The following is a 22,137-nucleotide window of genomic DNA, read 5'->3' as shown; positions in this document are numbered from 1 at the left end:
CTGTGTGACTTCAGACAAGGTTTCAATTTCAGCATGCTGATTGTCTCATTGCAGACTCCATGCATGTCTAACACTTACTGGCACTCTGGGGACCAGCAATACACACCATAGAACGCCTATTACACTCCCACACGTTTCTGGTGAGTATGTGTTCATGTTTATATGTGTGTGTGTGTGTGTGTGTGTGTTTCTGCGTAAGGGGTGATGAGGGTGTAAAATGCCTATTACGCTGAGAGTCTGGTCTCTCTTACACTGGAGAGAATTCTCTGGCGCCTAAAGAGCAGAAAATTGCAATGCTCCTCTTCCTCACTCCCCATTAACCTGCTTTTGAAACAAAGGCCTGGCCAAGATGTGTGTGTGTGTGTGTGTGTGTGTGTGTGTGTGTGTGTGTGTGTCTGTGTGTGTGTGTGTGTGTGTGTGTGTGTGTATCCTTGCCCGTTAGCTCCATGTGCCATCATGGGTAGAGCACCTTGTGGACTCAGTTAAGCAGAAACAGCAGCGTCTTTTCTGTATATAGCTTAGCTTCCCTTTGGTTTTTAATGTATGTAACCACCTTGTAGAGGCTACTTTTGCACACTGCAGTTTCACATAACAACACCTTGTTCATCTTGCTTTCGTCTCCTTATTCAGTCACCCAAATTTTGTAAAGGGTATATTTTTAAATTACCTGTCAGTCATTTTATTTCCTTTTCCCCTTCCATCCTCATAAAAAAAAAAGGCAAAGGGAGATGGCATCTTGTGAAGAGCGTCAAGATGACTAAAGCAGCGGGCATATTTGTCTAATTTGCACAAAGACATCCACATCAAAGCACAAATCAAGACCCAGGCTCATTCAATGGATTTTTATCAGTCTATCCATTTCTTGTTCTTTTTTCTTCCGCAGCATCTTTTTTCCTCTCTCTGTCACATTCCTCGTTCTCACTCTATTTTCAGAGCGTTATTAGAACATGATAAAAGCGAAAGGGATGTCATGACACGGGACCCCCTGTTAGCATTAGGAGGTGGGAGAGAAAACGAGAGAACGTGGGGGGAGAAAAAGGGAGAGAAAAGATGAAAGAGATTTGTCTGGAAATTATTGCTCACAAGGCATTGATTCTCTGCTTTAATCTCACACAGTGTGCTCAAATTTCCTATTAGGGAGATGAAGAAAAGGAGAGAGAGGGAGATGGGTCTTATTCACATAGGTGGGGAGGTGAAACTTGGCAGGTCTCTCAGTGTTTCTTTGGGCCGACACAACACGCCATTTCCCTTAATCTGGAAAGAGAAGCAATGTGCAGGGTCCTTTTTTTTTACATGTGCTGTCTTGCTTTTAGACCATTAGTCTCCTGTAAGTAAACACTGGAAAGCTATTGCTACTGAACCGCTGGAGGGTCACACACATACACGTAAGACAAGCCACTGACAGCTGCTACAGCTGCAAAGCTTCCTCCGGTTAGCGACGATTAGCCTTGACTATAGGTAATCAATAGCTCCTATCAATTCCATACCTCCCACTGATGAATGAGGTAAAGGAAACAGAGAGGAGGAGTGAGGGAGAAGGTAAGAATTTGTTGCTGCTCCAAGAAACGGCAGAAATTCTACCTGACAATACTACCTCCTAAAGTAGCATTAGCGCTTTCTTCTCTGCGTGAGTGTGTGTGAATATAGACTGCCTTAAAATGTCCATCTGTGAATTGAATCATCGCGGTCTGAGATTAGCGGCTGCTTGGACCCAGCGAGCGTAATGCCTGGTTACCGTGGCTCCGGCTCCACACAGCCCTCCTCCCATCACCGGATTGTTTGTCTTAATGCTGTGTGACATGGCCCATTGTTTTGTCCATCTGTGGTTAAGAGTCAATGGACAGAGGGTGTATGAGGGGATTGGGGGAGAGAAAAGAATGGAGGTGAGGGGAAAGAAAATAAAGAAGAGCAGGGGTGAGGGGGAGTGATGTAGGCTGAAAAAACGGAAAGAAAGTAGATGGGAGCAAGAGAAACTGTGAGGAAGGGAAAACATGCAATAACCCTGTGATTCCAATATGCTTCTTGGACATTACATTCACTACTTCCTTTTTCGGGACCTTTGAGAGGCTTTCAGTTCCATATGGAATGGGGCCGTAAGCCCTTTGTAATATCACTGACGTGAAAGACGTCCTGGCCCTGTGACGCCAGTCCCCTCTTCAAAGGGTTAAGTCATATTTAGTATGCGTCCTCATAGCCCCACGGCTTTGTATTGTAAATAAGACTAATGTGGCATTGGTCAGGTATGCTAATTCAGATAATCAGCGCAATTTCTGCAAATTATAACTGTCAGTGTGGTGGGCACAGAACCTTGGCGGAAAACATGAGGGAACAATTTAGCCCGGGTAATACCCCTCCACCAAAGAGCTGCTCAACTCAAAGAAAAACAATCGGCCTGAGCCCATACCGCCTCGACACACCATTTCAAAAATAGTTTATGGTGAACGAGACTCATTTTTTTTCTGAGGCACAAGTCAGCCTGCTGCCCTTTTTTTCCCCCTATGTGCACACACAGACCGCAAAGTAATTATAATTCGCTTGGATGGAATTATTCAAAAAATGACCACATCTTTTACTCCCTCAGCCATAGAGAATATGGTTTTGGGAAATTTGGGGTAAATTGCTACTTGCCGAAAACATAATAATATACATATATGAATGTGTCTTATTTTGATTTGACAAATGATTTAAAATGCAGCGTATTGTCTCCAACTAATTGTACAGCAATAAAAAACTACATACTTCACAAAAATCCTCTCGGGCAAAATCAGATCACTCTCATCAGAATAGTTCTCCAGCGGAACTGCATTTTACTCATGTAGGGCACATAAAATAACATTCTACATTTTTATTATCCGAGAAATGGATCCCGCCTGTCTGAAATCTGTGGACTTTACCTTTTATGTAAGTAACTTCCTGTTTCAGGGCACATGAGAAAGAAAAGGTCACAAATTATTTATTAACTGTAGGCAATAAGCTGTTTGGAAGCAAATCAATATGCAATATAATTAGCTGCCTTAACCTATTAAACATCTTTTCCAAACCCAGATATCTCATGGATTAATACGTCTGACGGATGGCATATGCAACAGAAGTGCAAGACGGTAACTACAACGGACAAAATTGTCCCTTGGTGAGCCAGTCAGCTGCTCTCACCTACTGCACTCTTGAAACTTGAAAAAGAAAATGGCCACCACTGCACTGACTCTCGCGGTCAGCTAGATCTGGGTGTGTGTCGCATCCTTTCTCTCACTCCTCCGGCCATCCGTGACTGTTTATATAATGGCCACAAATTACTGAGACAAACCCTGGAAATAGACTTCTGTCTGAGGAGAGACCTTCTTGAAAAAAAAAAAAAAAAAAAAGAAGAGAACCGCTGGAATGGCGAAACCACCCCCACCACCCACAGGAAAAAAGTATAAGATGAAGGAGTGAAAGTGAGGGAAGAGGGAAAACCTAATACCTCAAAAGATGCCTCGGTGTCATCACATGGAAAGGCTCACCGGGAGACGGCAAAACCCTTTCTAACACTTAACGATCATTTTTGGTGCTTTGACTCAGTTCGGACATGTACAGTTTGGGTCAGGTTAATTTGAAAACAAGGAATGTCGGCGCACTCGAACACAAGAGAGACGGCACACGTGCTCTCTGCCCATCATACTTACACACACACACACTCATCTATATTCACATACAAGCACATATAGCAACAATAAATGTCCATTAGGCTCAGTTTTTAGCCTGCAGCTGCTATGTAAATGGTTAGCACAGCTCAGCTAATTTGAGTAGTACTGAAAATGTCCCAGAGCCTTATCACTCAGAGAAAACAAAAGGCTGTGGAAACGTACACGCACGCACACCCATGCGCACACTCACACATACACACCCACACGATAAAAGTGTTGTTGGTCTCTCTAAGTCAGAAGAGGTCTTTTGTTTAAAAGGGGGACTCAGACAAAGAGGGTCCTCTCCCTCCCTCTTTAATGCATGTTGGGTGGTGGCGGTGAGCTGGGGAGGGTATAGAGGGATGGAGATGTGTGGGTGGTGGGATGGTGGAGGGATGGATGACAGGCCAGGCTCTCAGAAATAATTACCTCCATAAGATCCCATCTCCCTTTCTTTTTTTGTGAGGGACAGAGGGAACTAAAGGGGAAAAAATGACAGAAAGTAAAGTATGCAGAAAAGGCCCTAGTGTTTCTGCTTGGCCTGACTTATGAGGAGCTTTATACATGATGGAGCACTGGGCTGATGGGCGAGGATACACTCATAGAAAAACACACTCTTGCACATGTACACAAACAGTGTTCTTCAAATGGACAAATGGCTATGGATAGATGTGGCAACAGAGAAAATCAGATGGAGAAAAATCACTGTTCAACACCTAAACGTCACAGACTGTTAATGCCTCCAAAACATCCAGCTAAATAATTTTTTTCAAATCATAAAATAGATGATGGAATACCCATGACTTGCAATCTGTCATATTTTTCTTTTTCTCCTTGCATTTTACTAAACAGCTCTATTCAATGTGTAACTTAGTTATAGAGTGGAGAAGGGCAGAAAAAAAAAAATCTAATTTCTCTAACAACTTCTGGACGACCCTCAAAGCAAAATGGCCTCCATGTCCTCCATGTTGAGAGGCAATTCATTTATGCTTGCTCGTCTGATGCAAACTGGCATTTTTTATAAACTCAATTTCCCTTAACACTTCTAATTGTACACAGAGAGGGACGATTTATCTCAGCAATGTGGGCACAGAGGGCTTTTTGTCTCTGAAGGACACCGCTGAAAGATCATAGTTAAAAAGTTTTTGCTGCACAGTCAGTGAGAGGCAGTGATTACACAGGCACAAGAAGATAAGCAGACACATACACACAAGCTTCACTCACACTTCACAATGGTGTTTACCCAGTGTAAAGGATGACACGACTGGGCCCCAGTTCGGGGAATTACAGACTCAAAAGGATAACAAAGAGTGAAAGGTTCTCAAATAAACACGTACAGCAAACACATGCATTGACATGCACACAATGCAGTCCAGACGAAGTGTTGCTTGTACACTCTCCTCTTTGTTCAGAACACCTATACCCTTACGGTGCGTCTCTGCAGTACTGTATCCTTAATTAGGCCATAAAATCAGCATCAAAATTGTTTAATGAAAGCCATTCACATGTACATAAAGTCCAGAGCATTAGAACTCTTATTCCCAAATGGGCCTATAATTATCTGGCTCAGTGCCAGGGTCCCAGGCTTTAAGAGAAAGATACCGGTCAGCACTTAAATTAATCTTTTTCATACCGGTCTCTAATGAACAGAAAGTGCTCGAGTCAGGAGTTGCAGGCCCAGAAAACTAGCAGCATGCATACACATGCACGTACACACAAATAAAGGGTCCTTAAACTCAACACTGGCTGGAAATGTTGCCTACTACAGAGACTTTTCTACCACTGAAAACATTCACATCATCTATCACTACTCGAGCCTAAAGCACCTATAATATGTCTTTTTTTTCTCCATATAACATAACCTACTGTAGCATGTAATATCCACATGTGTTGTTGTGTAATCTAAAACACAAAGGGCTCAGCTAAATAGAAAACAACTAAAGAAATTTACCCTAAAGAAAACAACATGTTCTATTTGACTGCAGAACTACAGAACATGAATACAAGCCTGATCTATTACATTAACTTTCAGTGTTTTAGTCTGGGCTGAAACACTCTTACTGCCTACGTCTGCCAAATGTGTATGGCCTTCAAGGAAATACCTTTGAAATATTTACCATGTACCTTGTGAAAGAATATTGTTATTCACTAAAATATTATATAGAGTGGGCAAAAGCAGGGCATCCAAAAAAAGGGGCTTAGCATTTTGGCCACTGCCAGCGTCCGCTCAAGCTTTGCACTAACTTCCTCATGGAAATTCACCATGTGGCATCAAAGCCAAGGTATAAAACGAGGGCCTGAGATACAAATATGGTGTGTTTTAAGAGTGGAACATTTGAAATAGGTGCAGTGGGTGAATATTGCTTTTGACAGGTTTAAAACCTGGTTGTGCTCACTGGTTTGAGAAGTAAAAAAAAAAAGAGAGTCGGGGGGGAAGGTGGGCCTTGAAGCTATGTTCGTGTTCTGGATGAAAAAATGGACAGGAGCAGGAGAGAATGGGAGATGAAATAAGCAGGACAAAAAAGGAGAGAGAGAGAGAGAGAGAGAGAGAGAGAGAGAGATACAAAGGAGAGACGGAGTGAAGGGGTGAAGGGAGAGATGTGAAAATGTACGGTAATGATTTATCTGAGCATGCTTTTCTGCTGCACCCCAAATCTCACCGAAACTTTGATCCATGTGTAATTAAAACCAAACGTACACCGGCAACAGTCTCCATTTCAGGATTGGGAGTTCTTCTCCTGTTCGTGTGTGTGTATGTGTGTGTGTATGCGTGTGTGTGTGTGTGTGTTGGGATTCACATGTGTTTCTAAGCGCTGGGCCCCCATCTGTTTTGGGAGTACATGTACAGTATAAACAGGACACTTTGGGGAGCACAGATTCATGTTGAAATACACACACGTTTGTGCTGACACACACACACACAGATGGATGTATGGACTAATGCTATGCTGGAATGCTATTCAAAACGTGTTGCTCCCCCCCCAGACCTCCACCCTATCCCACCCGCTCCTTCAGGTCAAGCAAAGCAAAAACAAGTTAAGCGCTCATTTTCTCCCGGCAGCATTAACATAGGGATGACTAAATAATGGACCCTGACTCTTGGTCTTCTGGTTTAAATTACAGCGTAGCCCCCTCCCCTTACACCCTGCAACCCCTCACCAACCATCCAACCCCCACTCAAAGAAAAACGATTAATCTTTTTTTTTTTTTTGTCTCTCTGAATGTTTTACAGTTCTGTTACACTTATTAGCTGCTGGCAGGACGGAGAGTCTTAAATGAAAGCCAAATTGCTTTGGTCATGAGAAAGGAAATGAAAGCTCACTCCAGGGAGAGACTGTGTAGCCATAGCATACGTGTGTGTGTGCGTGCCTGTGTGTGTGTGACTAACGTATGTGTGTACAGGCCTTTTCACGATGAGATACTCCCAAGGTGAAATTTCATAAGCTGACTGCTTGCCTGCCTGGGATGTCCCTGTGCACGAGACGGGTGCACGGGTGTGTGTGTTGCAGAAATAAGCGCGGCAGCCTAATAGGAACAGTATGCTCATTTTGGAGAGATTAGGAGGAATGGACGGGTCTGTATCGAGAGACGTGATCTGGATGTGAAGGCCAAAGGAAAGAGGGAGGGAGGGAGGTTTGACAGAATAAAGAGAGAGCGTTGCTAGAAAAGAGAAAAAGAGATGGGAGGAGTGTAAGTAGTAAAGAAAGATGGATCCGACTTCAAACTAAAAAGACTGACCGCCACAACTGGAATAAGCATTTAACTAAACTCAAAAGTTGGAAAAACACAAGCAAATAGGGAATTAAAAAAAAAAAAAAAAAAAAAAAAAAGGTCAGGGCGTGTGCGTGTGCGTCTGTGTGTGTGTACTGCACAAAAAAGACAGGTGACAAAAAAGGAAATGACGCATTACACATGATCCCAAAAATAGCCTTAAGAATAACAAAAAGTCACAGCAACTTAAGCAAACAGACAAAGCAGGGATAAAGAAGCACAGACCTTGGCTGGAAGGGCACTCCTTGACGTGGAACAGCTCGTGGAGGCTCAGTCCGTCCTCGTCCCCTCCCAGGCCTTGCTGGTGCAGCTGGAGTTTCCTCAGCCCTTCGTTCTGCTGGTGGCGAGCTGAGCGGGCGTGCTGCACTAGGTTGAGGCGGGCCTTGGTGGAGTAGTCACACAGTGTGCAGTAGTAGATGCACGACTCTGGGCTGTACGTGCTGTCCTGCTTCTGCAAGTGCTGTGGAACAGAAGAACAGAAGATGTCAGGTGGTGTTCGTGTTTTAGGGCATCCTGTGGTTAAAAGTTCTTTTTCTCACAGCTACATTTGTTTCCCTTAATCATTTTTATTATAGCAGTGTTTTCAAAGGTTTTGATATCACAAAGATATCTGGGTCAGTTTCAACGGAATAAATGACGCTTGTCAGCAAAATCATGTTCTCAGTCTTTTATGCTTTATGGCTATAAAAGCCTTCCCTTCTATTTCCCGATTGGTTCCAAAATTGCAACACCCAGAAATCTCGCAGCCAGCAGAAAGTCAATGGGTAACACCTCAGTCACTTGGCCCATTATTTTCTACAGTAGATGTTCTTCACTCTTTGGACTGCGTGACTTAAACTAATGAGGCAAAAAAGCCAGAAGCAATGCTTGGTATTAGACCGCTTTTATTTTCACTTTATTGCAGAGTCACAGTAGTGCAAGTGGACGTTGGTACAAAAACCTACAATTGATTGCAATGATTAAATCCTAGTGACAAAGACAATTTTGTTTAATCATTTCAAGGAAATTATTAACACATAACACATGGAGTTCTGATAAATTGTGTTTATGCTGAGACATAACACTTTCCATATTAACTGGACATGTTTTTGGTGACTTGAGGATTAAAAACACACAAAAAGTCAGACAGAGGTTGAGTTCAGAACACCAGTTCTGTCTTTAACACGAACATTGTCCACCTCTCCTCATTGTTAGCAGCTGCAGGGCTTCTCATTCAGCGTGTGCTGTCAGTTGCAAGCCCTTAATTTCCAGTTGCCTCTTTAATGGCACTGCAGCCATGCAGAGCTACCCCCTACCTCGGCGTGTGCATGCGCGCTGAGACACACACACAGACACGCACGGACGCACAGCCCCCATCCCACCTTGCCCTGCTCCCATACAACCCAGTCAAGCCAAGCATATCAAGTGTGCCTCTGTTGTTGCTGCCGGGCTAATGAACAATGCACAAAAACAAAAGAGCAGGCCAAGCTTTTATTATCTGATCCTCTGTGGAGGGGGGAGGGGGGGGGAGGGAGGGGAGGGAAGGGAAGGGAGTGAGAGAGTGAGAGAAAGACAGAGAGGAAAGGCGAGCAAAGCAAAGAGAAAGACACAGAGGTGGCTCATGAAGGCTGGTTTATGCTTTGTTAAGATTTAGTCATACAGCCATGTGAGAAACAGGTGCAGGCTTCTGTGCATAAATTACACATAACGTTGTGTGTGTGTGTGTGTGTGTGTGTGTGTGTTTTAACCCTGTCTCTCATGGCTCCTATGGCAAGATGTTTCATTCTTGAAGCATTCTTGAAGCATATAAAAAGTTAGCGAGATAACACTGTATCCTGAGTACTGTTGCATCATGTTATATGGAGCAAGAAGAAAAGAGAAAAATGTGTGTGTGTGTGTGTGTGTGTGTGTGTGGTGGGAGGAATGGGGGTGGGGTACACAGTTAGCTGCAGGTGTGTGAGTTCTAACCCCCCGTTCACCCCACCTCTTTCTCTCTTCCTCCTTTGACAAACAGGGATTAGCAACATAGCTACAGCCGCTAACACATCTTTTCTCTCTGTCTCTCCCTCTTTCTTTCTTTTGCAGGAAATCTTACGAGGTTTTTCTCACGAGACGGTGGGACGTCCCCTCACAGTCAGAGGCCCTTTCAGAAGTCTTAAGTTTTAATTAAGTCAGAGTTGTCAGAAGAAAGCTCCCCTAGTCCAGAGCTCAGGGCCATTAATTACAGCTATCTTTGTTTCTCTGTGAAAAGAGGCCTCCCTCGCTCCTTCTCTCTCTCTCTTTCTTTGCTTCTTTTCTTTCTCCCCCTCCCTGCCTCGCAGGAGAACTGGGCTGCTCAGCCTCACTGAAACCACACACACATGCGTGCGTGCTCATGGAAGCAAACACACATACATGACACGCACACCACACACAAATGCGTGTGACGTGCACAAAGGTTTGAGTTCATGTCTTTTCACTGAAATGTAAACTAATTGCCTCCTGGTTTTTGGGCACATCCAACTGATAGGAGACCCCGCGGTAGACCCAGAATAAACTGGAGGGATTATATATCTCATCTGGCTTTGGGAATGCCTCAGAATCCCCCAGGAGCAGCTGGAAAAACTGCTCAGGAGAGGGCCATCTGGACTACCTAAGGCGAGATAGATGGACCGATCGGCTTGTGCTGGTCCTTCCACATTCATGATGTATCTTACACATCCAGTGCAACAGCTCCTATGCTTACAAACATCCCCATTCACTCAATGGAGCCTACTTTGAAATGAATGAAAAACTAATAATAAAACAAGGCCTTTCTTTCCTGCAGTGACAACCTTCAGTATTACATTAACACCTGCCACAGAAGAAAAAGACACTGTAAAATGTGGCAAAAGGTGTGTTTGATATGCGAACATATTCATTTACCAGGCAGAGAAAGAAAAGCACGATAGTCTCATCAGGAAAGATGTGCATTCCCTGGAATCATCCTTGATAGTTTCCAGCGGCTCCTAATGACCATTAAGGTAATTGCACTGGTTTGAAATTCAAATTTTCATATAAATCAGCAGTGGCCTAAAATGCTTCACACCCTTCAGTGTCTTAACTTATATTCTATTTGTTTTTAGGATATGAGGCTTGGGCTGAGAGGCCCTGGATGATATACTCAGGGTTGAACTGGACTGCCAGATAGGTTTAGGCCTAATATTAATTCTCTCCCCATCAGCACATTCCAGAGGGTTTGTTTAAGACCTAAACTAGAGGGCTGTCTGTCGCTCTCTGGCACACTGCAGGCATGAAATGCAGGCGGTCTGGTGATCACAGGCCAGAACATCCATGATTTATGAACTTTTAAAGGAGCACTTTGACTCCTGCCAGGCGTGGGCTGTGTAATGCATATTCAAACACACAAACACACTGTTCCTGCTGCTGGGTTTGCACCATGTGTGTCTGCTTTAAAATGTGTATTTAATTTATGCTGCGGCTGATTTGTGTGTGTATATGTGTGTTGTACATACACTTGTGGCATATGAGTGTCTGTGAAGAATGGCATAAAGGACCATCCCTGTCAATATGGCACCTCTCCAGAGTGCCTGGTGGTTAATTGTCGGGGATTAGTGTTTGGCAAACAACCAAATAAGCTAACGCTCCCTGTGGGCCAATCAAAATCAGCCAAACAGTACTCCCTGGGTGGACCTAAACATGGCACAGACGTCTCTGGATGGTGGAGGAGGTACCCAAACACACCCCCATCAACACAGAATGCAAATTACGACACTCGGGACTTCCTGTTTACCTGTCAAAAACACACACGCACACACACACACACACGCACGCACACACACACACGCACGCGCACACACACACAGGGACTTGTATGAGGTGAGGGGAGGAGAGGCAATTTGACAGGTAAGGGAAGCTCCCTTGTGTAGTGGTTTGCTGCTGCTTGCGTGTGTGTGTGTGTCTGTGTGTGTGTGTGTGTGGGGGTAACGATGACAGAGAACTGCATTCATTATGCAGAATGAGATGTTTACAAAACACCTTTCTCACACACACATAAACAGACGCGCACACACCTCCCCTCCACTCGCGCCCTGGGTTTGTGGGGAGGGGAGCAGCACTGCTATCTCATATTCATTTGTTCTATCTGTGGTGACAAAGCTGCCTCATTAACTGAATTCTTAATAAGCCAAGGCAAAAGACATCTTCTCACAATGTCTTTTATCTCTCTGTGCATGTACATGTGTGTGTGATTTCAGTGTGCTTTTCCTCTTACTGTATGTGTGTGAGGTTTTTCTGCTTAAGAAATTTTGACTCCACATTTTTTCATTTCACCTCACAAGTGTGTTTTGGTGTCGGTCTATAATTCGCTGCATTCTTTGTGTATTTGCCTGTGATTGTGTGTGTGCACACTGGTAACATGACAGAAATATTTTGAAAGCAGCCCAAAGCAGCAGAGTTTTCATTTTGCTCCGTAAACCCAATGAAAAAATAGAGAATTCAGTACAAACATGACATTTCCTGTCATTAAGTGCAGAACCAGGCAGCTAATGAACACATGCAGAATTAAGAACCCTCCACTACTGCGGTTATGTCTTAATAACCAGTGTATGTGTATGTGTGTGCATGTGTGTGTGTGCACGTTTTACATGTAAAGAATGAGTACATACATTCTGTTTTCCTTTTCGTATCCGCTGAGAGTACGTGCACGCATGCTAATGTGCATCCCACACGTTTTGAAAATGAAAACCTCTTTATCTTCACTCATCAGTGTTCTTTTAGGTGGAGCGGGGACCTTGTTGTTGTGTATACCTTCCTTTTGGAACGTCACCAGCTTCCAGTGCTATCCCCTGGGCCTCCGGGGGGCCATCGGAGACAAAAACAGCCCCACTTGGCCCAGCAAATAACAAAAGCATGTTTTGTTCCTTGAAAGTATTTTAAACACATACCAGTGCTGCCTGGAAGGCTGCCAAGTGTAGAATTCCATCAGTGCTACCACCTCCCTAACACATGTTACTGCTAACCGCCGCTCAGCCCCCAAGACATAGATGTAACGTAAGATCACTGCCAATGGATTCGCTGGCAGACTGCACGGCTGAAAGGGGATGCTGAGGGCCCAGGTATGTGCCACCTTGCTTCCATAGATAAAAAAGAACTGCAAATATAGCGTGTAGAGACACAGATTCAGTGCTGCACACATACACTCACACAAAAACAAATATGCAAATAGAAGCCGCATACAAAAACTGCTGAGCGCACCTTGCATATTCACGCATACACACACAGCACATTATATGCTCGTCTCGCTCACTCCTGCAAGGCCACTGTGTGTGATCTAAAGTTGCTAGAGACGCAAAACAATCCTGGAACACCCCGCCTGCCCCAACAAACCAACCTTTTTTTCTTCCCAGATGGTTGTCTTTCCTTTCTGTACTACCAAGGCTCTCACTTTCATAAATGCTAAGAAGAATATTTCCTGGATCCAAGCTGCCTCTACTGTTTCTCTCAGCCGTGCATGCTGGCAGTCAAATAAGACGACAGCTCGACAGCCTGTCCGCGAGGTGCAGGGCCCTTGCAAGCTTAACTTAGGTCATCTAATAATAATAATAATAAGCATCCTTCATATTAGCCAAATAAATGAATTGTCACACTTGAGTCTTTCATGTAAGCTCTGTGCCATTCGTCTCCATTTCTATGCTGCCTCTCTCCCCCTTCAACTTGTTCTTTCCCTCTTTTTTCCCCCTCTTCATTTCTTCCGCTTTGCTATTTGTCAGGAGAATAAAAAAAAATGAGGAAGCAATAGTGATAGGGTTTTGTGAGAACCTGGTATGTAATGTAACTCTAAAGTTCAGTTAATAGTCTTGCCTTCCATTTTTCTCACTCCCACACATGGACACAGCCTCACACTCACACACATACACACTTGTGGTAGTGACGTAAGTGTATCTGACGTATGGGGCAAAGGTCAATCAAAAGTTCACAGCTTCCTGACCTCTGAACCCTATCTTGGAAAAATCCATTCTGACTCTGTTTCCTTACTCTCTCTTTTACCCAGGCACACACAGACTCGCACAAGTTATGCATACCACAGCAAAGAAACAAGGAATTAAAAAAAAACAACAAAAAAAACAACTGTCCTGACTGACAACATGAAACATATCCTCCGGTCTTAGCCTTATGAATGTGTAGGAATTATCATTCTCTGAGTACAGTTGATTTTACATTGAACTGACTGAGCAGTTGGGAATAACAGATTCTAGGAGACAGAGAAACCAAGCCAAATCTCTCTTACTCATCCATGCATGTGTGTTAGGTGTCTTGAAAGCCAGCTCACCTCCTCTCCCCCCTCGAAAATGGATCAGTATTTACATTAGCATTAGATTTAGACAGCATGGCTCGGCCACTTACTCCCTATTAGCCATCCTGACCTTAGCCCATTAGGGTCTAAAAGCCCCCGCTTGTCTCCATCGCCACCAGGTGAGACTGACCAGACCTCCCCGTTCCCCTAAACCATACTGCAGCTGAGATTATCTTTTCCATCAGCTCACAATGAGACAGAGATCACAAAATGCTGAGATCAAGATCATCGAAATGCTAACATGCTCGTGGGATTTTCTTTCTCCAGTGCTGTGCAAGGGGAGGGATATTGCTGAAATACTAACATGCTTTTGGGTAGGGTTCATCATTTTCCATTTTTCCCAACATGCAAAGATGCTTTTGGGAAATCAAGGGAAGGCCTAATTGACAGGATCTATGAAAGACGAGGAGAAAAACAAAAATAAAGGGGTTGAAAATCTCTGGCTTCATCTTATTTGCTGGTACCATCAAAGAGGTTTGTACTACAGTGATGTTGTTATATTTAACTACAAGTGAAAGGGAAGAGAAGGGAAAATCATTTTGGTGCCGAGAGGAGCAGCGATTTTTGCCAAGTTTGTTTTTCTTTGCTCTGTTCATAATGCAGACTCGCTGAAAAATGTCTATTAGAGCCAGTTAGACAAAGGGAATGACATACAGTGGGAGAATTTAACCGACAGATTGAGAGGCGAACAGAGTGAGAATCTATGACAGAGAAAACAAAAGAACAAGACGGAGTGAGAGAGAGAGAATGATAGGGAAGAATCTAGACTAGCGTAGTCGGGTTCAAATCACTAATTACACATTCCTGAGCCTGTGAAGGGGAGTATTGTTTTCCAGTTAGCCCTTACCCTGTCGCATGGTTTCACTTAGCACAAAACAAAAGGTACAGGGAACAAAACACAAGCCTAATACCAGACCCTCTTAATGACAGAGAAATGGGAGAAATTATCCCTGGGGTGGATCCTCGTGAGAAAATGGCTAGTGATTACTGGACAAAGAGAGTTCATTTTGAAACTGTCACAAAATGGCAGACTGTGTGCTTCTTTCTGCTGAGAGCTGTGTCACTGCCTGCATGACCTGCTTCATTTGCCTCTAACTTTAAATACAAGCCAAGATCATATAAGATGTTACAGAATCCACTTCCTAACACTAAATATTTCAAGCACAGGCCCTTACTCCAAGGAAACAATGTGACAATGCGCCTTGTTGTGTGTACACGCTATGCATAAGAGTGTGTGTGTGTGTGTGTGTGTGTGTGAGCGCCTGTTGGAGTGGTACCTCTGCCAGGGAGAGCACAATGAAAGCACCTCTTCAGCAGCGCCGTTTTGCATATTGCCACAGGAAATCAAATGCCTTGCAGTTAACCTACAAGATGGTACACTTGATCCCTCCCTCTTTATAGAAGGCGGCCAATTTCAGTGTGCGCCTTTCTCTTTTTTGTCTGCTTTACTTCTCTGTATCAAAACGCAAACATTTAAATAGTGACTGTGTATCACAGGGCGCACTTACAGATAACAGTGTCTGACACGTCACAGAAACTCAGTCAACCACACATTCGACAGCCTGGGATTGTCGTTCTGTCTACCCCCATAAACCTATAATGATGAGCTCTGTGCTGTTCCGGCAACATAGAGGACCCTACCATTTTCTCTGTGAGCCGGGGGGTTGGAGGAGAGGGGGTAAGCTGATAGCAGAGGCAGCACTGGGCAGAGTTGCCTGGTTAGTAGTGTTTGCCCAGGCCCCCGGCCGTCTAAAGGAAGGATATTGTTTTCCCCTGAAAAAGCCTCAGCCGCAGTCCGCATACCAGCGTCCACTCAACATACCAATGGGCTCTTTGAAGATTACTCAAATGTTTGCCTTTGTTCCCCCACCAGCCACCCACCCCCCCATCCGCCCCTACCCCTAGTCCTAACCTACACTCCTGCCAAAATGAGGAAACAAGGAGAAAGGATAGAGTGAAAATCAGACTTATATCTTCAGAAAACAGTGGGAAAGCAATACCACCCTCAGCTGTACTCAGATTCAAAATGGCCTCTGTAGGGGATGGGCAACCGCTGAAAGGAATAATAGCACTCTGACCACCAGCATAGTAAATCCAAACATAAACAACAGGGAAGGGCGGCGTATTAATGCACAGCGACCGATATTATAGAAAGATGTTAAATGCAAGCCTCCCATCTGTCTGCCGATGAAGTGCAACATGCTTTTAAAGGTCCACAATTAGTGTTGAACATGATAATTCCAATGGGTTAATTTAACTAAATGTGCTGAAAACTCTGGAGACCCCCCCCCCACCACGCAACCACATTAATCCCAAACAAGTAAGTGGGCTTTCTATCAGGTCTATTTCAAAGCATTAGGGATTACCTCGCAGAAACTAAGCTGCTTGAACTCACAGGAGGTCAGCGGTATTGTGCCACTGCAAGGATGGAAGACCAGTGGTGGAGACGGATAGACAGCAGGACAGGTCAGTTCCTCTTTCTCCAGCTCTACCACAACATCCCTCAATCCTTCTCCCTCCCTCTCGCTCTCTTTTCATCCCTGTCTCTCTCTTTCACCGTATAATCGAATATCTCCCACTACTTATCTATTCACTGAGCACCTAATGGTTAAAATCAATTACAGCTGGAATGTTGAAATGCTGAATACTGGACCACATGCTGATAATGACGGAGAGTGTGAGAAGGAGAGAAAGCGAGACAGAGAGGCGAGAGAGAGACTTGGGACCGTTCCAAGGGAGGCACAATTACCTCCAGTCGATTGATTATTGATTTGTAAGGGCGTTGAGGAGTATTTCAGTTCAACTTTGTCCATATCAATATCCTGATAGCTTCATGAGAGGGGAAAAAGTGTGACTGTGCTATCTAAATACGATTCTGAAGCTGATGTAAGATGTCAGATGACTTCAAGAATAGAACAAGTGCTTGTACCTAATTGACACACACAGTATGAAGAGACTGAGATTTTTTTTTAAACAACTATCATACAACTTAGACACACAAAAATAACACTAATGTGCTTAACCAAAAAATATTTATCTGTCATGTGATCTGAGCGGCTCTGATCAATTCAAGGCGGTGAAGGCAACGTGCCTCGAGAGATCACATCTAAGATCATGCAGGATCTCTGATTATTACTTTTTTTGTTTGAAAAACACCCAGGAGAAAATAATGCACAGGATTTGCAGATGGAAAATATAGAGGAGGAGGAACACAAGTGTGTGAGTAGAGGACGTAAGGATGGAAGGAGGAGGAGAGAAGTGTGTATTCGGATGGGAGGGCTCAGATGAGTCGGGAGGGGGACGATGACAAACCCCCCCCTTTCTGCTATCGTTCCCATACCTGTCAGTCCTGATCTGCTTCACAGTCCCCTGCACATGCACAAATGGCTTGGCCCAGGCCCGGCCCGAATGACCCACAGCTCAGAGAAGAGTGGGGATGATTATGAAGAGGATTACATCTGGCCATTAATATGGGAAAACCATCTCTGTCTTTTTCTTTGTCTTACAGAAAAACACACCTTTGCTAAAGGAAGAAAAAAAAGGCGTCAGAGTCTACAGGCCTCGATGAATTCACTGGAGAGATGAGAAGTAGAGAGGAAGAGGAGGGGGAAGCTGGCTGGGGTAATTAAACTTTACATAGGAGTGTCAGTCAGAAGCTGGACCAAAGCTGGGTACTGCACACGCACACACACGCACACACACACACTCTCACAAATGCTTTGCCGACCATCTGGTTAAGGCGAGGAGGGAAAACGGGTGAAATTCTTATTAATATCTATGAGGATTATTAGGAAGAAGGGGGTGGGTGTCCACTGAAACCTTTCTGTCAAACACACAAAGCGACAACGTACACACAAACATACACGAACACACACATGGACACACCTGCTTTTATGCTTTAATTAGCCGCCACCCTTCGTCCCCCACTTCACCACCCCCAGACCTCTGAAAGATTTCCATTGTAACCCCCATGCAGGTGAAAGAGGAGACGATTTGAATAATCTACTAACCGGCGTCTCTTTGCCCCAGAGAGAGAGAGAGAGAGAGAGAGAGAGAGAGAGAGAGAAGGAGAGGGAGAGGGAGAGAGAAAAAGAGAGAGAGAAAGAGAGAGAGGGAGAACCTTTCTTGCAAAAACACTGAAGTGAATTTGTTCGTCTATTCAGGTTTACAGCACTGAACTCTCGACAGCAGCAGGCTCCATCATCCGTCTCCATGACAGAACATGAATATCTGTATCTTGCACTCAAGTAGCATCTAGAGTGAAGTGTCTGTGAACATTCCTTTTTGAAGAGAATAGCAAGTCTTTAAGCCTGTCTGCAAGTGTGAGACAAGGACGCAGTGATCAAGAGCCTGTGTCTCAAAAAAAGCGGACATGGGCTCAAGTGGAAAATGGCACCAAGACTACAATTGTGTGTGGAAGTACATCTACGAATGTATGTAATGCCATTCCTTGTGGCTTTACATTAGACATGAATTTGTGTGAAAGTGAGTGAGTGTGTGTGTGTGTGTGTGTGATAAATGGTGCCATGCATTTGAAATAGATCCAGTCTCTTTTCTATTCCGGGGACTTGTACAATGGCTTTTTATGCAAATCTATGGGAGTCAATCTCCTGTCCACTTCCCCATCACACAGGTCCAAATGACAGTCCAATAATTTGGGCTGCATATATATAGGGCCATTTGATTTTCAAATGAGAGTGGGCAGGGTTGACCCTTGCTAATAGCTAAGGCACAGCAGCAGACTTAATATCACAGATGCATAAGCACGACAATCCTCATCTGAGGGAGATGGAAGAGAATTAAATGTGAGGGAGAGAGGACAGAGGAAGAAAAAAACATGTTGATGAAAATAAACAAAAAACACTAAGCAGATGATCAAAATAAGAAAATATGAGAGTCGTCTACAAATCCAGCTTCCCTTCTTCTCCTTCTTCTTCGGTTCCTTCCATCCCTCCCTCCCATCACTCCCCACTTTTAATTCCCCCACCGCTCATTTCCCAGCCATGGTGTTGCCAAGAGGATCATGGGTAATGAGATGGCCTATCCGCAGCTCCCCAGGGGAGAGATAGAAAGAGAGAGAGAGAGAGAAAGAGGGAGTTGGAGACAAAACAAAGAGAGTGGGTAAAACAGAGGGGGTGAAAGAGTGCGAGACGGTGTCAGAAAGAGACACTTTCCATCTCTGCTCTTGTTTTCTGTATGTCCCACTAACAAAGTACTCCATCTAAATGTCCTGGCCCCTCCCTCTGTCATAAAACAAAGTTAGAAAGTCTCAGATTCTGAGTTCAAGGGAGAGCATGAGGGCAGAGAAGGAAGGGGGAAAAAGTAACAAAATGAAAAACAGAGATATGGAAATTTTCAGTGGACCCCCGACGTCCATTTCCGCTTGAATTATGATGGAAAGCTGGACAGACAGACAGACAGACAGACAGACGGACGGTCAGACAGGGGTGGGGTGGCAGTGGTGGCTGAGGACTGTTTAAGATTTATTCGGACAGCCATCTGAGAAACAGGTGCCCTGGCCTGTGAGACACAGAGTGTGTCTGTACATGTGTGTGTGGTCCTTGACCATGCCACATTGACCATGAACATTCTCAACTCCTAATGACCCAGGGGCCAGCACAGCCCAGATCTTAACCTCAAAGCTCTGTGGGGACACACACACACAAACACACGGTCACTACAAACTAAACCCCCTACTAAGCCCAGCAGCACTTGTGAATGGCACTGACAGATTTACTCCTGTCTGCCTGTGCATTAAGGCCAGTGTTTGTTATGAAAAATCATAATGAAGCCATACATCATCATATTCAACGTTAAGTCAAACACGAGCCAGGCCAGCTATGGACATGCTACGCTACTGCAGCGTTTATTACAGAGCTTACCTCACAGGCGGCTAGCATACAGACGCTACATGAAAACATCTTCCATTTTGTCATTTACAGTGTTTCTAAGGGAGGCAGATTTGCACTTGACAGCTGAGATAATACTGAAGTGAGGCTTTTCTGTTTCACAAATGACGATGTGGAAAAACACCCTGTGCTGCAGTATTCTCATTAAAACGAACTGGGGCCAATCAAATTTCTTACACTTCCTGTCCAATAAGCAGTGAGGCGTAGACCTCCGCTTTTTCCATATAAGGCCTACGATTTCCTGCGCCACCTGCTGTGCCCTGGACGCCAGATGACTTGATGTCCATGTGCTGCTAATGTCATTTCCCTATTGCTGTTTCAAAGTCTGGAAAAAAAAAACACTTTTAAACTCTCGATTCCCTTTAGAAGTACTCCATTGCTGCTACAAAGCAGCCATAAAATCTTTTGAATATGCTTTTTGTTTGTATCTTCAAATGGTTTCCCATGCCATAAAGATATTCTCTGTTTCCAAAAAACCAGATGGTAAAGTCGTCAACACTCGGATCTTTTATGCGCCCAGCCAAGCTACCTCCATCCCCATGTGCTTTTCACCTCTGCCAATACATAAAAGGAGAGGTGTTTTTCTGGTCAAATAAAGAAATGATTTTTTTCCCCTCTGCTTTTGCCCTGCCGCTCTATGCTTTTGCTCCCCTCTCTCAGCTTTACTACCACATGTCCAAGGGTAAAATAGTGGGATTTCTGCCAGAGGCATTAAAAGCGTCATCTGTAGAACACATTTGTTGAGGCCTGTGGGGTAGTTGGGTGGGTGGGTGGTTGGGTGGATGAGGTACATAGGTGTATGGGTACACAGAGGGGACACTGGGATGACCCTCACTTGCCTTGGCGAAGCTGGTGTTTGAGCGTGTCAGGAACATGTGAAAACAAGCCTCTCTGTTTAATTTCTGTTCCGTTTATATTGTGATTGTGCTTCTTGGGTTTGCACATTTAATCACAGCTGATATAAATATCTTTCTTTGCATAATTAGATGGCTGTCAGTGAAGCCTGGGTAACCTAATTGGCCTCCTATTAAATCAATATAATGTGGTCATCAAAAGTAGCTAAACAATCTAAAATGCATGCACACACGCATACCCAAAGACACACACACTTATGCTAAAGCTTTCCTCTGGTATTAAGGATATCGTGATTAGCACAGGCTGATCAAACTGATCCTGTAGATTAGGACCTCAGCTAATGTTGACCAAAGTGTAAGCAGCACTTTTGTTAAGAATTTATGAATCTAAGATATTTTAATGTAATTATTTAACAATCTCTGAGGATGGACATCTCCAACTCATCTCATGCCAAGTTCAGCCTTTGCCAAACTCTAAGCACATCATTGTGTCAATATGTACATCCTGTCTCAGTCAACTATGACTGTTTTAAATAACCCTAAGAATGCCAGTGTGCTTAATCCACTCAAGCCCCAGAACTTCATGTAAGAATTGGTCACATATTTCCAAATAGAATTCCTTCAGGGTTACAGCACAATGCAGAAACCACTTTCAGAAAAACGATTCAGAGGAATGACTCGAGTCTGGTGGGTCAGTGGAGTAGGACTCCTTTCATAATGTAATGCTGCAGGTTAAAATGTATGAAATTGTATCTCATCTGAGTTTTCTATATGAACTAAAAACTAAACTACGAATAAAAAAACCCTGCACTTTGAGAATAAGAATAAACAATTGTGACAAAGTATTCTTATTAAAATACACAAGCGGTTAAATGAGTATATAAATTAAATAGTAGCTGTATATTCTACTTAAGGAACATCAATATAACCTTTGTTTTAAATCCTCTAACTGTTGTCCCTACCATTAAGGCACAGCATACACAAACACTTCCCACTGCCAAATGTTGCTAACAGTAGTAAAGAATTCCTCATTAATGTAATGCACTTGATTCTGTCCTGTAGGTCAAGGCCTGGGAAATGTAACAGCATCCTATTAAGCTTAAGGAGACGTCTGACAACCTAAATCACCTTATGTATATTGTAGAGGAGAGACATGCCAAATAATGGTCGTATTGGAACTTCTTTGCAGAAACCGTTTATTGCCCAGATTGTGACGAGTTTAATGAGTGACTCCTGTGTGAGTTCACCACTCTGTTTGGCAGCAAGTATGCTAACCCTTTGATGAGTCATGAGCAAATAATCCCAAATCTGATGAACAGTGTGTCTACAGGAGGGCACACTGTTTCTGGAAACATGTTTTATGAAATGTATTAAATAAAATACATACACATGTATACTTTCAGTGTTTATTTTTCTAAGCTCTTAAGTGTATATCTGTGCATCATGTGGGGACCATAAACCAAAAGGTAAATGTAGTGCAGCCTATCGTATCATAACTAAGTTGTTAATATGACTTTGAACCCTTATTATGAAAATAAATTGTTGAATTATTCCAGAATGCTTTACAGCTGGAAAGAAAAAGCTGGAAAGACAGCTGAAGATAATCAAAACTTTGAAACATCTGAAAC

At 43.7% G+C, this 22,137-nt stretch overlaps 1 protein-coding gene across 2 annotated transcripts in view; it reads right to left on the bottom strand.

Moving 5' to 3' along the window:
- Window positions 1-22,137, bottom strand: part of zfhx4 (zinc finger homeobox 4) — an 80,321-nt gene that overhangs the window by 30,957 nt on the left and 27,227 nt on the right. For both annotated transcript variants that reach the window (XM_046370698.1, XM_046370699.1), the window contains exon 6: window positions 7,659-7,893. In XM_046370698.1, the coding sequence (XP_046226654.1) occupies window positions 7,659-7,893 (235 nt within the window). The remainder of the gene's footprint in view (window positions 1-7,658; window positions 7,894-22,137) is intronic.

Source organism: Scatophagus argus, chromosome 18 (genome assembly GCF_020382885.2).
Source record: "Scatophagus argus isolate fScaArg1 chromosome 18, fScaArg1.pri, whole genome shotgun sequence".
Taxonomy (NCBI): Eukaryota; Metazoa; Chordata; class Actinopteri; family Scatophagidae; genus Scatophagus; species Scatophagus argus.
The sequence above is the reverse complement of the archived record's forward strand: the minus strand, read 5'-3'. Positions and strand labels throughout refer to the sequence as shown.